The sequence below is a fragment of the Capricornis sumatraensis genome, chromosome 11 (genome assembly GCF_032405125.1).
Source record: "Capricornis sumatraensis isolate serow.1 chromosome 11, serow.2, whole genome shotgun sequence".
Taxonomy (NCBI): domain Eukaryota; kingdom Metazoa; phylum Chordata; class Mammalia; order Artiodactyla; family Bovidae; genus Capricornis; species Capricornis sumatraensis.
The window spans coordinates 29980922-30008510 of record NC_091079.1 but is presented as its reverse complement, the minus strand read 5'-3'; the positions used below and the strand labels follow the sequence as shown (position 1 = coordinate 30008510).

General features: G+C 44.4%; 1 protein-coding gene across 2 annotated transcripts in view; it reads right to left on the bottom strand.

Annotated features, from left to right (window-relative positions):
- Positions 1-27589, bottom strand: part of ASAP1 (ArfGAP with SH3 domain, ankyrin repeat and PH domain 1) — a 335628-nt gene that overhangs the window by 63206 nt on the left and 244833 nt on the right. For both annotated transcript variants that reach the window (XM_068983842.1, XM_068983843.1), the window contains 6 exons: positions 24880-24954; positions 24342-24391; positions 15385-15514; positions 13919-14004; positions 5745-5820; positions 4252-4338 (listed from right to left, as the gene is read on the bottom strand). In XM_068983842.1, the coding sequence (XP_068839943.1) occupies positions 4252-4338; positions 5745-5820; positions 13919-14004; positions 15385-15514; positions 24342-24391; positions 24880-24954 (504 nt within the window). The remainder of the gene's footprint in view (positions 1-4251; positions 4339-5744; positions 5821-13918; positions 14005-15384; positions 15515-24341; positions 24392-24879; positions 24955-27589) is intronic.

Below are 27589 nucleotides of genomic sequence, written 5' to 3'. Positions count from 1 at the left end.
TTTACTTTTAACCAGGGTCTACAGCCTTGGACTCAGGCGCTGTGACTGAGGGACCGACCTCATACCAAACAGGCAGGAGTCTGCCTCCTCCAGTGCCTCCAGGGACACCCCAATACAATGGTGGGGACACCTGGGATTTTTTTCAAGGAGGCAGCAGCATGTCCACAATATTAGTCAAGAAATATGAGGACAGAAAATCAGATCAGGTGGTAGAGACTTGAGCCATGAGACAAAAATAACAGGCTGGGATAAATGAAACCCACAGAGTTCCTGCCTTAACCCAGTGAAATCCCAGGGAAATCACTTAACTACGGAAAATTACTTAACAGGTATCTTTGCCACATCTATACCTCCCCACAACATTAAAAACAAACTCTAAAATCTCCTTGATATAGATTCTTATTAAAAGAATAACTATCTTCCTTGGACCCCTTTTCAATGAACTTCTCTTTATCTGCTCACATAATTCCTAGTCTGTCTAAATGCTTTAAAACTATTCATCTTTCACCTTAACTGGCCTGCTAACATTTAAGATAAAGGTCCAAGTATAAAAAAGTAAAAGTACTTATCTTTTTAAAAAAATAAGGATTCAGATGGTGACAATTGATGAAAACTATTATATTCTGTAAACTTACTACTAAGACATTCCTTACATATATTTTTACTAGCCTAAATTAACTTTAAATTCTGAATAACAAGCAGACTGAATATTCCTTGCTTGCCTGGAAAATCCCATGGACCGAAGAACCTGGCAGGCTACAGTCCATGGGGTTGCAAAGAGTCGGACACGACTAAGCGACTTCACTTTCACTTTGCTTTATATCAGACAAACATAGTTTTAAAGGTTAATAAAGTGGCTGAAGCCTAGGCTTTGACCCCAGAAGTCTGTTTCATTAAACCAAGCAGGAAGGAAGTGATGAGTCAGAAGTAGCATCAACAATCCTAAACTAACTACTAATGAGTTTTATGACCTAAGAAAGTCACACAAATGATTATGATATTGAGAAATGATGGTTCAGCATGGCACTCCAGATAAACAAAAAGAGGATTCTATTTTTCGAGAAAGTAAATCTTGGAGGATTGTTAACACTTAATAACGAAACAATCTGGAAAAAGGAAAGGCCACCCACTCCAGTATTCTGGCCTGAAGAATTCATGGACACAGGAGCCTGGCAGGCTGCAGTTCACGGGGGCGCAAAGAATCGGACACAACTGAGTGACTCTCACACACACAATAACTAAACAAAGCAAAGCTGAAGGGATGAAATAGATTGTCAATCCTCTAACAGTGGAACAGGAACCAATATGTGCCGAGGAAAGGAGATGCAAATGAGAAACTCATTCAGGCAAGCAATTTAAAATTAGACTTACACTTAAAAAGAAAACCTCGGAGAAATGCCACGATGTGAGTCAAGAGATGTAAACTATAGAATGAGAAACTACGGTGGTATTTTTTTAGCTCAATTTCCTATTCTCTATTAGCAGTACAAATTAGCTTACTTTCTTATTAGAAAACCTTATTAACATATAAGATGCATTACAAAGGAGCAGAATCTCACATCCTCTAAAACTGCAAGCAATTACACCCTCATTGACTTAATGGCTTATAACTGTTTCTGGCATCCAATTTATAACTAAACCTCTATTTATAGAAGCTTCAAATTTCTAATGTAAGGTATGCATGGAGTGGGCAGAGGAGTTCATTTCATCTCACTAAATATTTACTGAGTTGTTCTGGGGTGCCAGGCAACGTACCAGATACCGTGAAAGGAGAGATGAGCAAAATACATATAGTTTGCAAACTAAGATGGGTTACTGAGACAGACTCAAAAAAAGAAGGTGGAGTTTGGGGAACGATTTATGGATAGCATCATTAAAAATAAAATATTTTCAACCCTGAAAATAGTATTAAGGCAAACAGTCCTTTTACAAAATTAGGCTATTATAAAAACCTAAGATAACTAATTTCCTGAAACATTTGCCAAAGGTCAATAAAGAATTGGGACAAGGAAAAAATGAATCCACCAAAAATCCAAAGATCCTATTTAGAGTTCAAATTCTTGAAGCTTCCTTTAATGGAGTCAGGTTGAAGCTGGTGGGGATGAGGAGGCTGAATGATTTGATGGGTGACTTTAATTTCTCAAGTCCTTATTTTAGATTATTTTATACTCTTCCCAACTGGAGTACAAGAACTCTCTAGTGGACAGCCTTTTACTAAGTCATTAAAAATCATTACCTTCTAAAGATATATTGTGACAAGAGATGATAAACACCATGAGAATGGCACAGGCATGTTGTGAAAAGTCAACTTTATTTGTAAAATACTCTGGATGTGGTGTTAATGAAAACTTATTTATTAATTTGGGGTGGAATTAAAATAAATCATGTGGATTCCCTCATGCGTATGAGAGGCTTAGATGCAACTGTGCTGTTTAACTAGTGTAAGCAGAATAGTCTTTATGCAAAACAAAAAGGGACTGTAATAATCTTTTTTTCTTTTTTCGCCCAAGAAAGCTTCCACGCACAGGAAAGAGGTAAACCCGTGTGACAAAACAAAGGTAGGAAGTGCTTAAGTATACAACTGCCAGTTAAAAACCGTGTTGTTTTCTCCCCAGACAGAGACCTAGCTCTTACCCCTCCAGTTGGGTATTTCTAGGGCTCTTACACTGAGAAGTAAGAAGAAGCTATAGGAGACAGCTTCTCCCAGGGCCAGCAATAAGCATGATCTGAAGCTTCAGAGCACAGGTGCAGACGCTGCAGAGACTGGGTGAGCTGGGTGCAAGCTCACACGCCTCCCAGGCCCTTGATGCCTCCTTCCAGGGATCAGCAGGTGCTCAGAGCAGGGCTTCAGGCTCCACTCACTGCATGAACACCCAGGATTTATATAAAAACTGGATTTGAGGAGGCAGGAGGGTAGAGGGTGACAGTCATTCAGTCAAGGGAACCTTCAAGGTTGCTTTAAGATTAACGGTGCTGGTACATGCTTGAGGGGGTTTGCTTTGTTCCTGTTTTGGACTCATTGAACCCCTTTTGGAAACTTTAGGAATTTACAGAGGGTTAGTTTGCAACATTTTAAAAAGAAGCAGGGGGGACACTTCCCCCAGAGGTCCAGTGGTTAAGACTGCCTTTCTCTGCAGGAAGGGTGGGTCCAATCCTTGGTTGGGGAACTAAGATTCCCACATGATGCACGGTGCAGCCAAAAAAAAAAAAAAAAAATCAGCTTGCAATTGTGAGATAATACAGGGAGGAACTGGCACTATAAAAAAGTGCTGTATTTTGTGTGATTTTGATTAAGTACTGCACTTAAACTGAATCCATCGTCATTTCATAACGTAAGCACTACCTTCTCCCATGCAATGAACGGTGCGCACCACCCCATGTGCCTTCACGTGAAGTCCCTTCCCTTCAGCTGCACCCCAGGTCCTCCACAACCACGTCTGAGACAGAAGCAGCATGTCTCACTCCTCCACCCACCCTGCCCCAGGCTGTAGGTGGGCTGCGGACTCCGCCCGAGTCTTTCTAGCTTCTTCTCCTGTCTGGCACGGTCCCTCCCAATCTCTTACAGCTTCCATACTGCTGTAGGTCTGATCGCTGGTTCACACGGCTGACTATTTCCTACTAGGCAATGAGCTCCCTGACGGCAGGGACCCAAGTTCAGTGCCTAGAACAGTTGTTGGTGCACGGTAAGTATTCATTAAATGCTTGACCAAACGAACAGATGAGACTAGTCATTAAGGATGTGTACTGCATTCATTTAACACTTAACCATTCACCATATAGGCCGTTTCAGCCCACAAGGACAACCTCACATTAATTTTTCTAACTGTTGGGACAAAAGCTCTATATGCTCTGCATCAAAATAAGTTCTCTATTTTTCTGGTAGAATGAGACAGGCTCCTCTTAGCTGCCTGGAAAGACCGCGATGACCTAAGAGGAATGGGGGTGTGCTCATCAATGCTTACTCTTCAAAGCGTGGGGGGATGCTCTTCTGAAGCATACCTCTTAGAGCCAGGACGGCAAATCTGGTCATGGAACTGGGCACATCGTTTTTTGTTCTTTTACAAGGAGGGAATGGGAACTCAGAGGCTGTTTCTACTGCGTTTTAGATGACAGCTGTATCTTGGGTCTCATCTGTCCCCACCAACACCACGACCACCCTGGCAGGAAGCCCTCTCTACGCTTGTTCTGCAGGTCGGGATGCGAGGCCCCACTCAGAAGGTGAGCCCTGCTGGAAACACAGAGACCACCTACTTCTTTCTGATCCAGTTGGAGGGAGGACTTTATTAGGTCTCGGAGTGCAGTCAGCTGTTTCTTTTCTTCATCCTGGGTCTGTTTGATCTATGAGAGAAAAACATTTCTTCTATCACTCATCTCTCATACATTTACGAGCAGAGCTTAATTCATCCAAATAAATACCACTCATCAAACAATTATACAGTTGATTTCCTTATTAAAGTCCTTCACATGGTCTCATTTTTGACAGGCATGATTTTCTCATCTTCTTAAACTACCAGTGAGGTTGGAAATTAGTGAATAATGCAACCTGCTTTCTTATTACATAGTACGTCTAGGCTAGACAATTAACTCAGAAGAACTATTTTAAACAAAGGTAAGAAGTAACACTGAGTCATTTGAGTTTTTCAAAGGGTGGTAGCGGAAATACCATGATGTGATTGAATGGCCAGAAGACAACCCTCAGAATGACCGGAATCCCAGAACTAATGCATAGACGAAAGTTTACACGAGGGCAAGGGACTGGTGCTGCTTTCCTTTCTTCTTTTCTTTTCCTTTGGTGCTGCTTTTCCTAATTACTTGGAATTTAACTGCAACCTGAGCCATGTTAGCTTATTCAAGAAAAATCAGAAAAAATTCACAGCTGTGTATTTTTGAAGTTCTATCAGAGTATCATTTGTAACGCTAAAACTTTATTTGAGTACATGCAGTTACACTCCTAAATACATACTTTCTTTTTTAAATTTGAAAGTGAATGTTCATTTCCACCCCCAAACTTTCAACTTTTTATTTCGTATTGGGGTAACAATGCTGCGGTAATTTCAGGTGAACAGCAAAGGGACTCAGCCATATGTACGCAAGTATCCATTCTCCCCCAAACTCCCCTCCCATCCAGGCTGCCACATAACACTGAGTAGAGTTCCATGAGCTGTACATTAGGTCCTTGTATATACTTTTAATATTATTCATTGCCAACTGGTTCGTGAAGAACAAATTTGAGATTTCTACATAGGCATTTAGTTTCTTGCTCAAAAAAGTTTTTCTCTTGATTTTCTTATTATAAAGGCAAAACACAGACAGTAGGGGGAAAGAAAGGAGAAGGAATATAAAACAAGCAAGCAAGCAAAAAAAATCATAAATATCTGCTCATTCAGAGACAGTCACTTAGCTGGTTTCCTTCCAGGATAAAAATTTCTTTTTCTCTTTCTGCAACTGCTGATGAAAGGGCACTCATGGGATGATAGTCATTCAGAACCAATGGCCATCCACCTGCTCCCTGCCCTACCCTGCTCTTCCTATGTCCCAGAAACATACTCTGGAATATCTGACCAGGGATGATGTCTCCGAGTTAAACTGGAGGGGAAAGAAAAGTTTATCGGCCTTAGGTTTATGCTGACACATCACTTCACCCTGTCTTCTTTTCTTTAGCACTCTTAGAATACAGATTACAAATTTACTGTTATTTATCCACAAAACCAAGTTAAAGTGCATGCATTTTGTAAAGAACTTACATTATACAAATCAGCAGCCAGTTTTTCAATGTACTGTTTCAATTTATCAGCTGTTTTCAAACCATCTTGAAAGAAACTACAATGGAAAACAACAGAGATTTACCAGCGGTTTTAAAAAAACAATATGAACCATAGTTACCTGAAAAATCTGAAATTTCCACAGGTACACATTTACTCTCTATCCATATATCTATACAAAACACTTACAAAACTAACTTCAGTATTTTATAAAGAGGTACTGACAAATTATAGGAAGGCAGATTCTTTACTGGCTGAGCTATGAGGGGAGCCCAAATTATAGACACCATTTGACATATGCTAGCAGGTGTCACATGGATACGCAAGCAACAGCTATAGTCCCAACACTCCGATTTACACGAAGTACATTTCTTCATGGTTGTGCCAAATTTGAATTCAAAAGAGACAGATACATAAACCAGTGGAGTAAATGAAGCTGAACTGGACATTAAGGAGAGCAGTAAAGGGCAGAGGACAGCAAGGGTTCTTTCTGTTTCCCAAGATCTCTGTGTCCCGACATATTTGAAACAAAGGCTGTCGAATCAGTGGTACCAATGAATTTGGAAAGCTTTCAGTTCATGAAGATGCACCAGCCACATTTCAAGTGCTCAGTCATCACATGTGGCTGGTGGATACCACGTGAGACAGGAAAGAATTTCAACACTTCCATCACTTCAGTATGGCAGGAACCAACACAATATCGTAAAGCAATTATCTTTCAATTAAAAATAAATTTTAAAAAATTTCCATCACTTCAGAAAGTTCTACTGGACAGTGCTGCTCCAGGTGAAGAAGAAGCAAACTGAGATTTGAACAGCCTGCAAGGAATGTTATAAAACATACATTTTTATGGAGAAAGAGGGATGGTTTCAGTTTGAGATGGTATTGATAAAAACATGAAGTTCTTTACCAACAGTGAAAGCAGGCTGGAAGGAGGGATAATCCCTACCAGTCAAAAGGCTGAAGAAAGACCCAGGCAGTTTATCTGTCTACAGTTAAATTCTTCTGAATGTGACACAGACTAGGAAAAATCGACGTAAGGAGGGATGATTTTAATCTACAGTACGATCCAACGTTTGTAAACCAAACAAGTCACATACGTAAATCCAGTAAATTTCTGAGTAAGGAGATTACAAGTCCCCTTCCCCCCGCCCCACTTTTTTTCCCATTAGCTCCATTTTCTAAATATTTTCTTAAGATCATATATTACTCAGGCAAAATAAAATCAAAGAATCAACACTTAGCCTAGGAGGATGAGGCTGAGCTGAGTTCCTCTCAGATGATTACTTTAGGGCCAACTTCTGGGTTTTGGTGGGAAGTGGGGGTCAGGGTTGGGGGTAGGGGAGTTGCCGGGGGCGGGGGGCAGAGGCTGCAGGCGAACAACGCAGCCCCCAACAGTCCTAGTGACACCCAGGGGCCAGCACTGCGGTCAGCAGAGCCCCAAGCACCCCGCCTATCCACGCTCCACGCTGCCGCCTGCTGGCTGGGGCTCAGAGCTGCAACCTTCACCAAGGCCCCACCTCCCTGTGCCCTGCTTCCCTCTCCCCTCTCTCTGACCTGGTTCCCTTTCAGTGGAAAAGCCTGGCCTCAGGAGTAAAAAGCGTATCGTATTTTGGCTCCAAACCTCACCATATGTATAATAACCTGGGGCGGGTTACTGCCCTTGGCTGACCACGAGCATGCTTAGCTCCACCTGTGGACGCTTTTTGAACTTCAAGGGGCATCGGATGAGCCACTACCGGTGAAAGCATTCTGCTGGCTGGAGAGGGAAAGACCAGTGTTAGCTCTGATGACCCATCACTCAACCTGGACTTGGATGCTTTCCCTACAGAAGCGGAAATTGCTGAGTGACATCCCACTTGTCCCTTGGCCAACTTCTCTGTAAGTTAGTGAAATAATGTGGAAAATAGGTGATGATGTAATAATAATAATAATGACAGCTAATGTGTAATTGAGTACTCAGTGCCAGTCACTCATCATTATGCATAATTCATGAAATATCCCCTTTTAAAGGTCTCTTTACAATCTAACAAAATAGGCAATTATTATCATTAACCTGTAAGACAGATAAAGAAATAGGCTCAGAGAGGTCAAGTGGGTTGTCTAGGGTCATTGAGTCCTTAAGTGCAGAGTTTGGATCTGAGTATCCGTTTTCCCATCTCTGGAGCACAGGTAATTAAAGCACAAGGCTGATCTGGGCCCAAATCTTCGCTCTCCCACTGAGTAACAGCATAATCTCTGGAGCCCTGTGCCTTGATGTCCTTTTACAGAATGGCATGGACCTTGGAGAGTTCTCATGAGCACCAAGATAAACTGCCAGGCACAGAGAAACAGCTCAATGCCTGATGGCCACAGAACAGGCTTCTTCATTTTTCTGAACTTAGGGACACAGCAGAACTGGTTCATTTTTTAAAATACGTAGCTTGAAAGCAATATGACCACATTTTAAAGATACTGGGTGCAAGAAAAAGGTAAGCTGCCAACTGATGGGCGGAATGACCCCTGCATTTACACCGAAGAGCTAAGACACACCTCCAGAGGCTGGGAGCAAGCACAGGAGTGCCCAACACCGTCACCCACCCATCAGGCAAGACACATCCTCCTTAGAACAACTTGGAACCTTCTTGATCCTGAGAGTCGCCATGTACTTCGCTTCTTTCTTAAGTCACTCTAAGCAGTGACGGGGAAGGAATATGTTGTGTTCTTTCTTTTAATTTAAAAGAAAGAGAGCAGAAGGTCTCCCTGATACCCCTTTATCACATGTACTGCTTGGTATTGCTTGGCCAAAAGCTGAAAGATTCACAGAGCATTATTTTCATCAGTTACGACTCCCTGGAATAGCAGAGAGTTCGGTTCTATAAAACAAACTATAAAGCAAAAATTTTTAAAAAGCACCCTCTCACAATCCAACCACCAGTCCCTTAGGAAAGCCTGAGATCCAAGCTTCAGGTTTGGCTTAAGTCAGGTATTGATTCCCAGCTGTCTAGGTAATGGGGACATTTTCTCCCAGATATATTCTGTGTGTGTCCTGTGGTATTTAAGAAACTTGAAAGCACAGGGGCAGTGTAAGCGCTAATTAACTGCAAATACATCTTGACAGTTCAGATCTAAGAGAGGTGGAGAGTGGTAGACTGGACTCACACGTGGAGATTCTTAAAAATACAGATGTCCAATTCCAATCCCAGGCTTACAAATCAGAATTTCTGCATACTGAAAGCATGCACTCTGAGTGAGAGACCTAGGTTCAAGAGTTGGTTCTGCCATCTTCCAACTGTTAAGTTTCAAGAATCTTTGTTTCTGGTTTGTTGGTTTTTTTTGTTTTCCCATTTAAAAAAGTAAGATAAAATTCATGTAACATAAAATGATACATCATTTTAAAGCGTACAGTTACCACTGTGCAACCACTACCTAATTCCAGAACATTTCCATCACTCCAAAAAGGATACTGTACCTGTGAACAGTGACCCCCAATTTCTATCTTCCTCTTTCCCCTAACAAACAGCAATCTGCTTTCTGCCTCAAAGGACTTGCCTTGTCTGGACATTTCACTTAAATGGAATCACATCATATGTAATCTTTTGCATCTGGCTTCTTTCACTTAAAGTAACAACTTTTTAAAGAAAATTGAAGTACAGTTGATTTGCAATGTTGCTACTTCCGTGCATACAGCAAAGTAATTCAGTTTTACATATAAAATCTTTTTCAGATCTACTCTGAGTTCCTTAAATCACATGATAGAGTTTGCACCCTACTTCTCTCTTTTTTTTAATATTTATTTTTATTTATTTTATTGCACCAGGTCTTAGTTGCAGCATGTGGGATCTAGTTCCCTGACCAGGGATTGAATCCCGGGCCCCCTGCATTGGGAGTGTGGAGCCTTAGCCGCTGGACCACTAGGGAAGTCCCTGCACCCTACTTCTTACACCTGGGCTGAACTTGTGTCTAACTGTCTAACTGAACACATCACAAGCTAACAGTGCCATACTGGAAGCTGAGAAGTCAACCTTGTGTGTCTCAACTCTTCCTCTTTCAGTAATCTGAACCAGTATGAAAACAAACCCAGGCTAAAAGGAGTTGGGCTAATATAGCTGTCATCTCTTGCAATCAGCTAGCTGGGTGTTCCAATAGCACTGCAGCCTCTCTTGGCGTCTCAGCTAAGACTACTTGCTGCTGAAACCCCCTTGGGCACGGATGACCCTCCTGGTGGCTCAGTGGGGCTGCCCTTCTACGTCTGGCTTGGACGTCATCTCTGGAACATGCTGTCCTGCAGCCCGTCTCCGTGGCTTACTCCACTGCATTGGCGGCCACACCCCTCTGCCACTGCTGCTTTTGATTATGGTCCTGGCCACTGAGTGTGGTGAGGCATCGCACTGGGGTTCTGATTTGCCCTTCTCAAATGACTAATGAGAGCGAGCATTTAATCATGGGCTTTCTGGCCATTCGTGTATCTTTTCTGGAGAACTGGATATCTGAATTTTTGGTCTATTTTTAAACTGCGCTCTCTGTCCTTGAGTTGTAAGAGTTCTTCATACATTCTGGACACTAGATGCTTATCTGATAAACAATTTGCAAATGTTTTCTCCCCTTCTGTGGGTTGTCTTCTCACTTTCTTAACAGTATCCTTTCACTCACAAGTCTTTAACTTCGAAATCCATTTTTATTTTTTTCCCCTTTGGTTCCTTGTGCTTTGTCTGTTTTGACACATATTAATTGAGCATCTATTAAATGAACGACTGTGCCTTTGGGCAAGTTACTGATCTTTTCTGAGCTACAATTTCCTGATTGCTTTTGATAAATTCTAGCTGTTATTATCTGTAAGATGAAAGATGATAAAGTAATGTGCGTAAGTGCTCTTGAGTCTGCAGACCATAACGATACTTGCCACTGCTAGAAGGGGTGGCTAAGCAGCAGAACAATACATTTGTCTTGGAAACAGCATGTTACTGACAATGTTCATGCTGGCAGGTGAGGAGTAATCGGTGTGGGCGAGCTGAAATGAGTGACACGACTTCTTCTTTTCTGCTCCCTTTATTTTTCCACGGCAGCAGCTGTACGCCTGCCAGGTACAAGCACTACGATGAGAGATTATCAGAGCAAATTCATTTTGGAGCTCCACCTGACTTTATGTTAAAAAAAATAATTTTGAGAACTGGAATCAGGTTCTCAGAATATGAAATTTCTCTTTTTACATCTGAGTAGAATGCTTTACGGAGAAGGCGATGGCACCCCACTCCAGTACTCTAGCCTGGAAAATCCCATGGACGGAGGAGCCTGCTGGGCTGTAGACCATGGGGGCTTGACTGGGCAACTTCACTTTCACTTTTCAGTTTCATGCATTGGAGAAGGAAATGGCAACCCACTCCAGTGTTCTTGCCTGGAGATTCCCAGGGACGGGGGAGCCTGGTGGGAGGCCGTCTATGGGGTCGCACAGAGTCGGACACGACTGAAGCGACTTAGCAGCAGCAGCAGCAGAACGCATTACAGGTCCACGCTACATCTGTTAAGGGTTTGGGGAGACTGAATTGGGAAGGAGGAAGAAGAGTCCTGGAAAGAAAGCTCCACTCGTCTCTCGCTGTAACGGCATCTGTGAGCCTCAGCCTGGGGTGGCCAGGGTCGGATTACCACATAGCCCAGTTCTACTGCTGGATGGCTTTGAATCGCTCTCCCCACAGGGATGTGTTCAGTGTGTAGGCTTTCCTCCTGCTGATCTTTCTCTGCCCTGGGGTAGACGCTTCTACCAGGCTCCAGTGTCCAAATGCCAGCCTTCCTCCAAGTCCAGTCCCAACAGCCCCCACCACCTTCAAGGAGCCCTCAGCAGTCTCTGTAGCCATAAGTCTGTCCTCCTGATTTTCTGTGTTATCAGTCACTTCCCAGCCGCGTGATGATTCTTGATGGACCCGACTTACTTCCTGCATCGCACAATGAACTCCCAAGGGTGGAAGCCTTGTTACGTCTCTGCACCCTATAACCTAGCAAAGTCCCTGGCTTCTGCTAGGGACTGATAAATATTTATGGAAGGAGAAAAATACAAGAATTAAGGGAAGATGCTCTCCTTTTCACCTTTACCAACAAAGGCTAATATATCTGTAGTTTACATAACGTCTTATTTTTGGAAAACTCATGTTTGTTTACATTAAATCCTTCTACATGACTTACAGATTTTTGAGACCGAAAGAGATTTCTAAAATCAGGTGAAATCAGACTTGCTGCTCAATTGCTGTAATTGAGAGACAGCACCAAAGCCTAACCACTGGACCACCAGGGAGCATCTCAAATATTGTGACCGAGAAGACAGAGAGATTCACTGATTTCTGTACAAGTTTCAAAGAAAGATCTGTGTTGAGGAAAAGTAAAACTGATGAAAGATGAAAGACTCCCCCTAAACTAAAATCAGGGACCACCACTACACATTTCAAGGTTTCATAAGCACCCTGCTGTGATAAGAAGGCAAAGGTTAGTCTGGGTCTTCAGGATGAGGCTTCTGCAGGTCAAATTATCTTATAAACATGGAACTGTCTCCATTTCACTGTATTATTCTTATACCTGAAACTTTCATAGAAAGTAGAATTTACTTTGAAAAGAGAAAAAGAGTAAAATCGAATTTATGTAAATAACAAGTTGATCATTAAAAGTTTGATCTTCTTGAACAGAAACAATCCTGTATAATAAAAATAATTCTTAATTCCACTTAGAATCACCCAAGCAGCAAACAGGCACAGTGCACCAGGCGTATGCATTTTCTCACTTAATTCTCGCATCTTTCCAAGATCTGAGGTGGGTCTACTTATGAACCTTAACCCCACCTGACCCCACCTGACAGATGAGGATACTGCAGTTTAGAGAAGCGCCTGACAAGGGTCACATGGTTACCAGAGCCTGGATCTGAAATCCCCTATCTGCCCCACTCAAGCCTGGTGCTTTTCCCATCACGTTAATGCTGGCTCCCTTGAATGTTTCCATTGAACACAAAGGATTTCCTAGGTATGATATTATAAAAAAGAATCCAAGAGATGACCAAAGGAAATTACAAAATTTAAGTTCTTGGAGAGTCAGCATCTCACCTAGTATAATACTAAGGACTTTTAGTCCAATTAGAGACTACTGCTTATAGACTACGGTCATTATAGGTATGCCGCCTACCATGCTCCTCTGTCCATGGGATTTCCAGGCAAGAGTACATATAAATAAGTATGACAGCTGCCTGGACCATTTTGGAATGTCCATGCACTATTTCTCTCTAAATTCCACGGATTTAGTACAGACTTGAATAGTAATCGGTACATTTTCAGACAGAAATTCTACCATAAAACCCAAGAAAGCTAACCCAGAAAGTAAAGCAGATGTGACGAAGCCAACGTGGTGCCACAAGCATAATACAAGGGTGGCTGTGCACCACAAGCCACAGCGGGGCCCGTGGAGCCAACCGTGCCTCCCCAAAAGGCAGCAGCAGCTACACAGGAGCTCAAGTACGAACACCAAGCGCTGCCAGCGTCCAGAGTTTTCAGTTTCCCTTAATTTAAAAGTGAAGTTGTTCAGTCGTGTCCGACTCTTTGCGACCCCATGGACTGTAGCCCACCAGGCTCGTCCGTCCATGGCATTCTCCAGGCAAGAATACTGGAGTGGGTTGCTATTTCCTTTCCCAGGGGATTTTCCTGACCCAGGGATCAAACCCGGGTCTCCTGCAGTGCAGGCAGACGCTTTACGGTCTGAGCCACTAGGGAAGCCCTTAGTTTGGATGGTGCAAAAAATGAAACAAAACCAGTCCCATGTAGGGATATGTTGTACAAATGACCCAGTAACACGTAAGACGCCAGGTTAAGTGGGGGAGGGAAGCTACTAGAAAGGCCTCTTTAGTGACAGAGTGACACAGCCACCATGCATTTGCCCCGGTAGCTCCACGGGCTGTCAAGGCCAATGCCAGAATCCGTAAGAAGGCATTCAGAGAGGCCGAACAGTTGCCCTTAATTCGAGTGACTGATTTACAGAAAACACGGAAGGTGGAAGACAAAACCATTTCTCGGCATTTGGCCACAGATGGTCACTGTAACAACCATGCACAGGGACCAAATGAAGGACAGAGAAGAAAGAAGGAAGAAAGCGACCGTTCAGCGGAGGCTTGCGTGGGCTGATGATTACGGCGGCAATCGTCCACTTACTTGCACTGTGCATGATAATACTTTATCAGGTTCTGCAGCAGATCCACACCTTTTTTGGTCTTGATTTCATTGACTTTAATGAGATACTGTGGAAATAAAACAGAATTGGACATTGATCATTACAGAGAAGGCTCTCTGGCATGGGTTTGGGGGCCAGATCAGCAATCGTGAGTCTGCAGGAGGCTGGGCTGCAGTCAGACAGTGTGAGCTGACTTAGGGAACGCTGATCTGACAGTCACAAGTGTGCAGCACAAATTGATTAGCGTGTTAGCATTTTAGAAATGCTTAAGATTAGTTTACTAGACAAGCGGAAACCAAACACAGCAAAACATTCCGTAATAATGGATTATCCCAGCCCCCACCCCAGTTCAGTGGATCTCAAACTCACTGTTCATGGGGACAAAACCTGAAAGATGGACTGAAAGACAAATGGCATTCTCTTTAAGGAAAATGCTGTAAGATACTCAAACATTCAGACCAAAGAGGTAAATTGGAAAGTACTTTAGGTACTAAAAAGGGAAAGGAAAAAAAATAATAATGCACTCGCTTGCTTAGTCGCTTCACTCGTGTCCGACTCTCTGTGGCCCCATGGACCATGATGGCCCGCCAGACTCCTGTGTCCATTGGATTCTCCAGGCAAGGACACAGGAATGGGTTGCCATTTATGCGCTAAACGTTACTGGCTCTGATTTTCACAACTGGCCAAGATTTTCTGTTGATATTGTTTGCTTCTTGTTCACTTGTTTATGGTGTGAAAGTGCTCATGAACAGATAAGCTCCCAGAAGGAGCTGAAGGCTGATGAGGGGGGTCAGAACAGAAATTTTAAAAAAAAAAAATTAAGGAAGAAAATCTTGAAACTGAGAAAATTCTATCTACTTTAATATTTTCTGAAAACTGCCAAAAAAAAAAAAAATCTATTAGTATCAGAATGAGTTGGTCTCTAGGTCACGGAATGCCACTGTTCAATGGGAACCCAGTTTGAGAACCACTGTTCTAAGGCTACGGTAACATGCTTTTCATTGCATTTCTCCCCATGAATTCAGACTTTTTTGACTACTTCATTTCAGTTTTCATTCAAACTGGACACAGGGTTAAAACCAAAACAAAACAAAAACCATGCTGTACAACCTGTACTAGTAAAAATATTCACCAGTGTTACCTCTCACTCCCAGTTTTTTGTTTTTTTTTTCCACACTCACTCACAAGCGATATTAAAGTTCTCACCAAAGAATCCCGTTTTGGCTTAAAGAGCCCCCTAGGACCCGGGCTCAAAATATGAGACAACAGTGAGACGGCGGATCCCAAAAGGCTTGGAGAAAAGTGGAGATTAGAGAGTCCTTGAGAAACGGTCCCCTCCTCTGATCATCAAACCACAGCCCGCGTTTAAGCATAAGGACGGCTGACCAGCAGGAAAGGCGAGCGGGAACCGCGTCCGAGGCGCAGGGCGGGCTCCGGCCGTCCTTACCTCGCACATCTGGAGCTGGAAGAGGCGCCGCTCCTTCTCCATTTCCTCTGCGATCTCGGCGCCAGTGATCTCCGTGCGGATCATCCCGTGCTGCTTAGCGTGCTCCCTTTTCTCCTTCTCAATTTTGGTACTGTAACCAAAGCAGACGCCAGCATTTAAAAACCAGAAAACCACACTCTTGTCTTTAAGGACAGCCATTCGACTCTTTCTTCATTACTAGAAGAAGCTGCTGAGTCGCTTCAGTCGTGTCTGATTCCGTGCGACCCCACAGATGGCAGCCCACTAGGCTCCTCTGTTCCTGGGATTCTCCAGGCAAGAATACTGGAGTGGGTTGCCATTTCGTTCTCCAATGCATGAAAGTGAAAAGTGAAAGTAAAAGTGAAAGTGCCCGATTCTTAGCGACCCCATGGACTGCAGCCTACCAGGCTCCTCTGTCCATGGGATTTTCCAGGCAAGAGTACCAGAAGAGGCAGGGACTCTTAAATGGACGGCTTCTATCAAAAGTTCAAAGAAGAGTCAACACGTTGTATGGATTTTCACCAAGGACACTGCCTACGTTTTAACTTTGATCTCACCCTTGAGAGGATTCACCTAAGTTCTCTTCCATGCTGGTTGGCATCAAGTCACTGTGACAGTTTACCTTTTCTGCAGTAAAGCACTTTCATGATACAAAAGAAATCAGGAGGTTGGAGGCCTCAGGCATATCTTGATTATTAATAGACTATAAGACTTGAGAGGTATTTCAAGAGTATATAATGGGTCTTTGGAGGCATGCACAAAAGTTAGCCAAAGGTAATATTCAATATTTCTCTCAACATAGGTTGTTTTTCACTCTCTAATATTTTAGTCATTTAACCACCTGGCAATGGATTGTACACAGTCAAGATTTAGGAGAAATCCAAATCTCTTCTTTGGAATGCTGTGAAAATGTTCTTCAGTTGGGAGAGGACCAGGAGGGAGCCAAGGAAATAAGCGCGGAGAAAGCACATTAAACCAAGAGGATCTGAGGGGGATCCTTGGCTACGGTAGATAATATTTTGGTATCGATACCAATGGCCACAGCTCTTTTTCTAAAAATCCATTTAATCTGAAAGCAGACTTCTAATTTCTTTCTTTCTAACTCAGACTTTCTTAATGACAGCTTCATTTCAGTTTTCATTCAACTGGTGGTGGTTTACTCACTAAGTCGTGTCTGACTCTTGTGACCCAATGGATTGTAGCCTGCCAGGTTCCTCTGTCCCTGGGATTCTCCAGGCAAAAATACTGGAGTGGGTTGCCATTTCCTTCTCTACGGGATCTTCCCGATCCAGGGATCGAACCCGGGCCTCCTGCATTGCAGGATTCATTCAACTGGACACACAGTTGAAAAAAAAAAATCCTATATACCTCAACCAGTAAAACTTAATATTCACCAGTATTCTCTCTCACCAAAATTTTTTTCCCCACATTCACTCACAAGCAACATTAAAGTTCTCACCAAAGAGAGCCTATCATTTATAGTTGTGAAAGCAAAGACTGACCTAGCCTTTGAGTTTTCTTTTAAATTGCGGTGATGGGAAAACAAACCCTATGAAAGCCAATATCTTTGCCAACACACAAACACAGTAGAAAAATCGAGCCATCAACTCAATGAAAAACTTACAAACTGGGCTGAGATTCACTGTAATACCCTAGTGTCTGGCATACCTAACAACTCTTCCATTACGCACCTCACAGGTTAAAAGGGTGTGAAGGCAGGGATTTTACCAGAAGGAGAATAAGCCTCAGCTCTCTCTCCACTGGTGTGGGTGGGAAGAGAAGCAGGAAGCTACAGATTCTGGAGAGGGAACATGAGCAGGGAAAAACTTAATAGTAATGACAGACTGCAAGGAGATCAAACCAGTCAATCCTAAAGGAAATATAACCCTGAATATACATTGGAAGGACTGATGCTGAAGCTGAAGCTCCAATACTTTGGCCACCTGATGTGAAGACCCGACTCACTGGAAGAGACCCTAGTGCTGGGAAACAATGAAGGCAGAAGGAGAAGGGGGTGGCAGAGGATGAGAAGGTTGGATGGCATCACCGACTTAGTGAATATGAGTTTGAGCAAACTCCAGGAGATGGTGAAGGACAGGGGAGCCTGGCGTGCTGCAGCCCAAAGGGTCGGACACAACTGGGCAATGACAGACGCTGGGTTAACATGGTGATGACCACATGCATTTATTTATTCTTCCTTCACCAAGCTCACTAAAATGATAGGGAAGTCATTAAAAAAGTATAATCTCCCAAAGACAGGAACTGGAGACCAAAAAGAAAAAAAAAACCGAGAGAATTCAACAAAGATTTGGAAGAGCAGGTCTGAAGAGAGAAAAGTCTGCACCCCAAACGACAGGGTCCCCTGCCTTCTGCAGCTTCCAGAATATACACTCACCAGTTGGGGATACAAGGGGCTGGGTGGTCCCAGAAGACAGACCTCTGGATACTGACATGTAGAATAATCCCAATTAAAAAACTGATTTGACATCCCCTAACTTAATACCTAAAGAGCCAGCTCTAGTTCTCTTGAGAAACCCTGATATGTACATGACCTTTCAGTGAATACGTGGGGTGCCTTGCTCTGAGATATGAATGGGCAGTCAGGGACAGTAAGGATAATTGAGCAAAGGCCCCAAAATGAAATGGAGAGATCAAAAAAGACAAACAGCAGGGCTGGGGTGGCATAGGGAACCAGGAGCAGTAAGAAAGCAGAAAAAAATTTATAAAAGGTAACCAAATCCTCAGAGAGCTAAAACAGTGCCTCTACAAAACAAGAAACTATAAAAGAAGCGTCCCTAACCCCAACTAACTGTGAAAAAGAGCTTTTTGAAATTTAAAACATGATAACCAAAATAATACACACACACAAAATAAATGGAAACAGTGGGAAAAAAGGTGAAGAAATGACCTAAAATATAAATAGGACAGAAAAGACAGAAGTGTAAGGACAAGCTAGAAGTCCAACACTGTATGATGAGGTGTGTTAAAAAAAAAAACAAACAAAAAAAAAAACACCTGAGGAATCACATGAAAAGTTTCCAGACTTTTCGTGAAGGAGTAAAAAGCTACAAACAGAAGGTCAGTGCACACACCACGGCATATGAAGCAGCTCTGCAAGACCACTCATAAAGGGAAGACTTGAACATTTTCTAACTGAAAATGAACCAACCACGCCCCCCCCTAAAACCTCCACGTGTCACACACACAAAGAAATGGGAATCAGAGACATCTGACTTTTTTTTCACTAGCAACACTGGAAATCGCAGAACAATGGAGTAATGCTTTCAACATTTTGCGAGAAAATTATTATAAAGTTAAAATTTTGTATTCGGCCATCTCTCAATTCTGTGTGATGGCAGAAGGAAGGCATTGCTGGACATGCCAAAACCTGAACATCTTACCTCCTCTAGAGCTGCTCTCTGGGAAGGGCTTGGAGGTCTCGTGCAAGTGAAAGCTGCTAAGTTGTGTCCGACTCTTTGCAATCCCCTGGACTATACAGTTCATGGAATTCTCCAGGCCAGAATGGGTAGCCTTTCCTGTCTCCAGGGGATCTTCCCAACCCAGGGGTAGAACCCCAGTCTCCTGCATTGCAGGCAGATTCATCACCAGCTGAGCCACAAGGGAATCCCAAGAATACTGGAGTGGGTGGCCTATCCCTTCTCCAGCGGATCTTCCCAACCCAGAGTCAAACCAGGGTCTGATGCATTGCAGGCAGATTCTTTACCACCTGAGCTATCAGGGAAGCCCTCAGGGAAGAGGTGGTGTGCTCACCAAATTCTGGGCTTACCACGGCAAGGAAACAGGCCTACCACTAGGGGGAGCCCCAGGGTGAGAGCCGCTCTGCTGGCATCTCTCTCTTTAGTCACTCCGTCCGACTCTTGTGACCCCATGCACTGTGGCCCACCATGATCCTCTGCCCATGTGATTCTCCAGGCAAGAATACTGGAGTGGGTTGCCATTTTCTTCTCCAGGGGATCTTCCTGATCCAGGAATCGAACCCATGTCTCCTTCATCGCAGGCAAATTCTTTACCAACTGAGCTATGAAGGAAGCCCCTCTGCTGACATAGGAGGCCCTGGAAGGATGTCTCCAGGAAGGCAAAGGAACTGACAGAGAATTTAATGATAATTGATATATAATCACCATAATAATATACATCATGTATTTGCTCAGCAGCAACATTAATAGGTATATTGGACATCTGCTGGGATAATAAGAATTCACAATAGATTCATGTACAACTAAGTACATGAATAAATGAGGCAATTGCTTCATTAAGAAAAAGCAAACAAACAAAAAAAAAGAGTTGGGAATTCAATCATAGCATACCTTCAGACTGACAATACATATTTATCTTTGCAGCCAAAGATGGAGAAGCTCTATACAGTCAGCAAAAACAAGACCAGGAGCTGACTGTGGCTCAGATCATGAACTCCTTATTACCAAATTCAGACTTAAATTGAAGAAAGTAAGGAAAACCACTAGACCATTCAGCTATGACCTAAGTCAAATCCCTTATGATTATACAGTGGAAGTGAGAAATAGATTTAAGGGCCTAGATCTGATAAGACAGAGTGCCTGATGAACTATGGAATGATTCGTGACATTGTACAGGAGACAGGGATCAAGACTATCTCCATGGAAAAGAAATGCAAAAAAGCAAACTGGCTGTCTGGGAGGCCTTACAAATAGCTGTGAAAAGAAGAGAAGCGAAAAGCCAAGGAGAAAAGGAAAGATATAAGCATCTGAATGCAGAATTCCAAAGAATAGCAAGAAGAGATAAGAAAGCCTTCCTCAGTGATCAATGCAAAGAAATAGAGGAAAAGAACAGAATGGGAAAAACTAGAGATCTCTTCAAGAAAGTTAGAGATACCAAGGGAACATTTCATGCAAAGATGGGCTCGATAAAGGACAGAAATGGTATGGACAGTACAGAAGCAGAACATATTAAGAAGAGGTGGCAAGAATACATGGAAGAACTGTACAAAAAAGATCTTCATGACCTGGATAATCACGATGGTGTGATCACTCACCTAGAGCCAGACATCCTGGAATGTGAAGTCAAGTGGGCCTTAGAAAGCATCACTACGAACAAAGCTAGTGGAGGTGATGGAATTCCAGTTGAGCTATTTCAAATCCTGAAAGATGATGCTGTGAAAGTGCTGCACCTCAATATGCCAGCTAATTTGGAAAACTCAGCAGTGGCCTCAGGGCTGGAAAAGGTCAGTTTTCATTCCAATCCCAAAGAAAGGCAATGCCAAAGAATGCTCAAACTACCACACAATTGCACTCATCTCAACACACTAGTAAAGTAATGCTCAAAATTCTCCAAGCCAGGCTTCAGCAATACGTGAACTGTGAACTTCCTGATGTTCAAGCTGGTTTTAGAAAAGGCAGAGGAACCAGAGATCAAATTGCCAACATCCGCTGGATCACTGAAAAGGCAGGAGAGTTCCAGAAAAACATCTATTTCTGCTTTATTGACTATGCCAAAGCCTTTGACTGTGAATCACAATAAACTGTGCAAAATTCTGAGAGAGATGGGAATACCAGACCACCTAACCTGCCTCTTGAGAAATCTGTATGCAGGTCAGGAAGCAAAAGTTAGAACTGGACATGAACCAACAGACTGGTTCCAAATAGGGAAAGGAGTACGTCAAGGCTGTATATTGTTACCCTGCTTATTTAACTTATATGCAGAGTACGTCATGTGAAACGCTGGACTGGAAGAAACATAAGCTGGAATCAAGATTGCCGGGAGAAATATCAAGAACCTCGGATATGCAGATGACACCACCCTTATGGCAGAAAGTGAAGAGGAACTAAAAAGCCTCTTGATGAAAGTGAAAGTGGAGAGTGAAAAAGTTGGCTTAAAGCTCAACATTCAGAAAACGAAGATCATGGCATCCGGTCCCATCACGTCATGGGAAATAGATGGGCAAACAGTGGAAACAGTGGCAGACTTTTTTTGGGGGCTTCAAAATCACTGCAGATGGTGACTGCAGCCATGAAAAAGACGCTTACTCCTTGGAAGAAAAGTTATGACCAACCTAGACAGCATATTCAAAAGCAGAGACATTACTTTGCCGACTAAGGTCTGTCTAGTCAAGGCTATGGTTTTTCCAGTAGTCATGTATGGATGTGAGAGTTGGACTGTGAAGAAGGCAGAGCGCCGAAGAATTGATGCTTTTGAACTGTGGTGTTGGAGAAGACTCTTGAGAGTCCCTTGGACTGCAAGGAGATCCAACCAGTCCATTCTGAAGGAAATCAGCCCTGGGATTTCTTCGGAAAGAATGATGCTAAAGCTGAAACTCCAGTACTTTGGCCACCTCACGCGAAGAGCGGACTCACTGGAAAAGACTCTGATGCTGGGAGGGATTGGGGGCAGGAGGAGCAGGGGACGACAGAGGATGAGATGGCTGGATGGCATCACGGACTCGATGGACGTGAGTCTGAGTGAACTTCAGGAGTTGGTGATGGACAAGGAGGCCTGGCGTGCTGCGATTCATGGGGTCGCAAAGAGTCGGACACGACTGAGCAACTGAACTGAACAGATCCACAAAAAGACTAATGCGTGAATGTTCAGGGCTTCCCAGGCGGCGCTAGAGGTAAAGAACCAGGCTGCTGATGCAGGAGGTGCAGGAGACGTGGGCTCCATCCCTGGGTCAGGAAGATCCACTGGAGGAGGAAATGGCTCACTCCAGGATCCTTGCCTGGAGAATCCCATGGACAGCCTGAGCACAAATGCATGTTCAGCATATTTATACTCACAAAAATGTAATCACTGACAGCTAGCTTAAAACACAAATCACTGTATTTATCTTACTGGATGAATGAGGAGGGGGTGGGGTGGAAAAGTGATGGGGATGGTTGTACAAGCGTGATAAATCCTCACCTATCACGGCAATACAATACAGATGAACCAAGAAGGTACAGCAAGAGGAACCTGAGGGATGTGGGGAGAACTCAGGAGCCCCACCCTCCTTGTAAGGACTCAGTTCTAGCTCCTTTCTGTTGTGTGCAGACGCCCTTGGGCCTGGCAGTCTTGTGAGCACTCAAGACCCACTTGCACAGGGCAAGACACATGGGCCTGACGCCATGGCCCATGGCCTTCGCTTACCCTGCCTGGCCATTTTAGGAACCCTTCTGTTCTCAGCACCATTTGTCACCGTCACAGCACATCAGAAGCATTCCTTAGGCAGCAAATCCTCAACGATGTGCGTATTACATAAGCGATTATAGAAGTGATTTCGGGGAAAACATTTTAATCCTGAATTTGTTTTTCTCTGGCTTGTGTTTTCACTTTCCTGTTATTGCTGCCTACGGAAATGTTTTTATTCTCTCATGTTTATAGTTATCCAAGTTTATAGCCAAGACATTTATTAAATGCTTTTAAATACATTTCTCCTCCTGCCTCACCCCACTGCCTGGTGTTATAAATGTCTCAGAGTACTAATAAGAATCACTATGGATGGTGACTGCAGCCTTGAAATTAAAAGACGACTGCTCCTTAGAAGAAAAGCTATGACCAACCTAGACAGTGTATTAAAAAACAGAGACATCATTGCCAAGAAAGGTCCATCAAGTCAAAGCTATGGTGTTTCCAGTAGTCATGTCTGGATGTGAGAGCTGGACCATAAAGAAAGCTGAGCACTGAAGAACTGATGCTTTCGAAATGTAGGGCTGGAGAAGACTCTTGAGAGTCCCTTGGACAGCAAGGAGATCAAACCAGTCAATCCTAAAGGAAATCAACCCTGAATATTCACTGGAAAGACTGATGCTGAGGCTTAATACTTTGGCCACCTGATGTGAAGAACTAACTCATTGGAAAAGACCCTGATGCTGGGAAAGACTGAGGGCAGAAGGGGCAACAGAGGGTGAGAGGGCTGGATGGCATCATCGACTCAAAGGACATGAATTTGAGCAAACTCAGGGAGACAATGAAGGACAAGGAAGCCTGGCATGTTGCTGTCCATGGGGTCACAAAGAGTTGGACACTACTGAGCGACTGAACAACAAATAATAAGAAAGGGATGTGGAAGAACGACCCGTATAGTATGAGGATGAGCCAGGTCCACGCTGAGGTCTGATGGGCAGCGTCTCCCTGGTCCCACGTGGATCGCTCCAGCTTGCAGGCCTCTGGCTGCAGCCACGCTATGCTGTTCTGGGGTCACAGAGACCAGACGGGAAGCCACACTTACTAGCCTTAGGACCTTCCGAAGCCCCTTAGCTTTTCTAAGCTTCAGTTTCCTAATCCACAAATAGGCAGTCCAAGGTGCACACTGAGAGGGGTGCTGTGAGGAGGTCATGCATGTAAAGCATTTTGCTCAGGCCCCGGTGGGCAGATGGACGTTACAGTTGTTTTGTTGCCAAGTCGTGTCTGACTCTTTGCAACCCTGTGGACCGTAGGCTGCCGGGCTCCTCTGTCCATGGGATTCTCCAGGCAAGAATACTGGAATGGGTTGCCATTTCCTTCTCCGGGGGATCTTCGTGACCCAGGGAAAGAACCCATGTCCCCTACATTGGCAGGCGGGCTTCTTCACCGTGGAGTCACAACACAAACAGTAGCTATTTTTTATTTCTGAGTTGCTGTGTTATCCAGAAACGGGTAAATGGTCTATCGCTATGCATGAACTTTAAAGAAAGAAAAACTACAATACTCACTGACCTTTAACTTGACCGTCAGTATCAGCCACAGACGCCAAAATAATTGACAATGAAAGTACATCTCACTCTAGACAACCAGCATGGGAGGTGGAACCACTTCTAATCAGGTCAGCATACTCAGCCTCACGGCCCTTACAAGGATGGACTTGGCAGTGTTTTTCTCCTGAAGGAATTAGTTCAAGACTCTGTCCTTCTTTTAGTTATTCTTTTTCTTAGAACACTTAAAACAGTAACAACAACAAAAAGAAACCAATAAAAAAAAAACACACTTACAACTTCGTCTCATAATCTTTCCAAGCTTTGTCAAATGGCTTCTTGAGATCCTTAGAAAAGAGAAAATAAAATTGAGATTAAACATGCTTTTGCTTCAAGGTGAATAATTTTCAAATCACATCTTAGCAGAAACAATTTCTGTTACAGGACCCTGGAAACTTTACATGGGACACTTTCAGGCACACCATGTGACTTATTACACCCAAGAAAGCTAAGACAGTTGTAGCACGCATGTTCCCAGTCAAAACCATGAGGCAGTACCTGGTGGTTCTGAGAGGTGGGTCCACCAGGGTGGAGCCCAGACTCAGCATAGCCCACTCCCTGCCCGCCCATCTTCCTGACAGCATCTCATCCTATTTCTCAGCCAATAACACTATGCGAGTCGGTGTCTTTCTTCTAATGACCGCCGTCCAACAACACTTTTCATGCTGAACATGTTCAGAGTGTCTTTCAGATACCAGCGCCACTAGGATCTTCAAAGACGAGAACAAATCGATCCTTTGAAGCTAAAGTGAAAATTGAATTTCAGAACACTCACGCCTTTGACTCCCTTCAGGTCTCCTTTCAACAAGGAATCCAAGGTGAAGATCACATTGTGGCTCAGGCCCTGGAGCTGAAAAGCAAACGAAGACGGGAGACAGTTAAAAAGGGAGCACACAGGGAACCGCAAAACCAGCTGATGCTCGGTGAGCACCGTCGCCCCCACGCAAGTACAGCCGTGACGCAGTGAGGGCAGAGACCTTGCTCGCCCTGCTTGCAACTGTATCCTCAGTGCCCAAGTTTTGTTGAAAGAGAAAGCTCTTCAGGGGTTCCCTGGTGGCCCAGCGGGAAGAATTTGTCTTGGAATACAGGACACCGATTTGATGCCTGGTCTGGGAAGATTCCCACACGGGCAGAGCAGCTAAGCCTGCTCACTGCAACTACTGAGCCCGTGCTCTAGAGCGCACGAGCCACACTACTGAGCCCACGAGCTGCAACAGCTTAAGCCTCTGTGCCAGAAAAGAGAAGCCACTGCAATGAGAAGCCCGCACAGCACGAGGAAGAGTAGCTCTCGCCCACTGCAACTAGAGAAAGCCCACGTGCGGCGGCAAAGACCCACCACAGCCAAGAAATAAACAGATCTGTGCATTTCATGGTAGGTAAACTTAATCCCAATTTTAAAGAAATAATGTAGTCTCCTAGCCATCTAATTTACTCAAGGGACGTGAAAGTTGCTCAGTCGTGTCCGACTCTTTGTGACCCCATGTATACAGTCCATGGAATTCTCCATGCCAGAATACTGGAGTGGGGAGTCTTTCCCTTCTCCAGGAGATCTTCCCAACCCAAGGATTGAACACAGGTCCCCCTGCATTGCAGGTGGATTCTTTACCGGCTGAGTCACAAGGGAAACCCTAATTTACTACTTTTTACTAATCCACCTGCTGATGCAAGAGACACAGGTTGGATCCTTGGCCCAGAAAGATTCCCACATATGCCACAGAGCAACTAAGCCCAGGCACCACAGCTACTGAGCCTGTGCTCGAGAGCGCACCAGCCCCAATACTGAGCCTGCGGGCTGCAACAACTTAATTAGACCCCTGCGCTTGGAACCTGGGTTCCCCAACAAGAGAAGCCACCGCGATAAGCCCGCACACCTCAACTGGAGAGTAGCCCCTCCTTGCCGCAACTAGAGAAAGCCCGTGTGCTGCCACGAAGACCCAGCATAACCAAAAATAAATAAATTTTAAAAAAGTAAACAAAAAAGAAAACGACTTAGCAAGTGCAACCTACAGCTGGGGGAGGGGTTTTCTCTGTTATGGGGCAGCGGCCTGGGTCTCCTTGATTTCAGGATGGAGCAGAGAGAAGTCCACAGAGAGGGGGTAGGACTATAACCAGCTGGGGAGCAGGGGGGCAGGGGGTGGGAAACCAAGGGGAGGATGGTCTAGTGTGCACACAGTCAGGAGAGCCAGGGCTGAGGAGAGTTTATGGTACAGTCTGTCTTCAAGGAGACCCAGGCATCTCAGGGAAGTCAGTCTCAGCAGTGTGCAACCAAGACGCCAGGGACCCACAGCACTGGTTTCACATGCGGAGGCCGTGGGTTCCCTCATTTGAGAGGTCATTTTGTTCATGTGTAAGTGTATTCACCTGTCAGGTGACCCACCCACCCTTCCATCAATCATTGACTTAGTACCTATTCCATGACACCTGCAATGCCAGGGCTGAGATAGGGGTGCCAGAATGTCTAAAACACCGCCTGCCTCCAGAGAGCCCGCACGTGGGGGGCAGACACAATCAGCATGCAGCCAACTCTACCAGAGGATGATGCCACGTGTTTATCAGCAGCAGAGGGAGAAACCGGTGTGTGAAGGAGCAAGGCTGACGTTTACAGGCTCTGTGTGAGACCCTCTTAACCACATCTCTAAAGCGAGGATGTTACAGTCTGTTGCGGGTGGCTGCTGTGACGATGCAGTGAGTTCACGTACGAGGAAAGTGCTAGTGTGTTCCCTGATACTTGGGAAAAGCTGAAGACGTGTTTACTTTGAAAATCCTATGGGATGTTAAATAGAAATGAAGGCAACGTGGTGCTGAAGCTGAAACTCCAATACTTTGGCCACCTGGTGTGAAGAACTGACTCGCTGGAAAAGACACCCTGATGCTGGGAAAGACTGAAGGCAGGAGAAGGGTCCAACAGAAGATGAGATGGTTGGATGGCATCACTGACTCAATGGACAGGAGTTTGAGCAAGCTCCGGGAGTTGGTGATGGACAGGGAGGCCTGGCATGCTGCAGTCCATGGGGCTGCAGAGTCAGACATGACTGAGCGACTGAACTGAACTGAAGGCAATGTGGGAGCAGAGGCGGAGGGGCAGGGCAGGGAGGTTTTTCCTCCTGCCCGGAACACCTCCCTAGCCCTGGCCTGAGGTTCTCATCTGAGGTTTCCTGCAGCTCTAAGTCACTCCATGTCCTGCTCTCCCTGACCACCAATGAGATACACACGAGGACAGTTCCCCACCACTACAGGGCTTAGACCAGAAACAACCAACTCTTCTTATTTCAAAGACAAAGAGATTCCTACCAAGGCCACCTCATCTCTGCCATCTCACCATCACCCAGCTGGGCTGGCAGGCCAGATGCACAGTCCTCGTTCCAGGGTGGTCTGGGGTGCTGGTCTCAGGGAGTGGGGTGAAAACGCCTCAGATATTATAAGGGTCTGTGGCTTTCCAAAGGGTCACAGTATGTAAGCTGAAACAGAATACCACAGTATTCGAA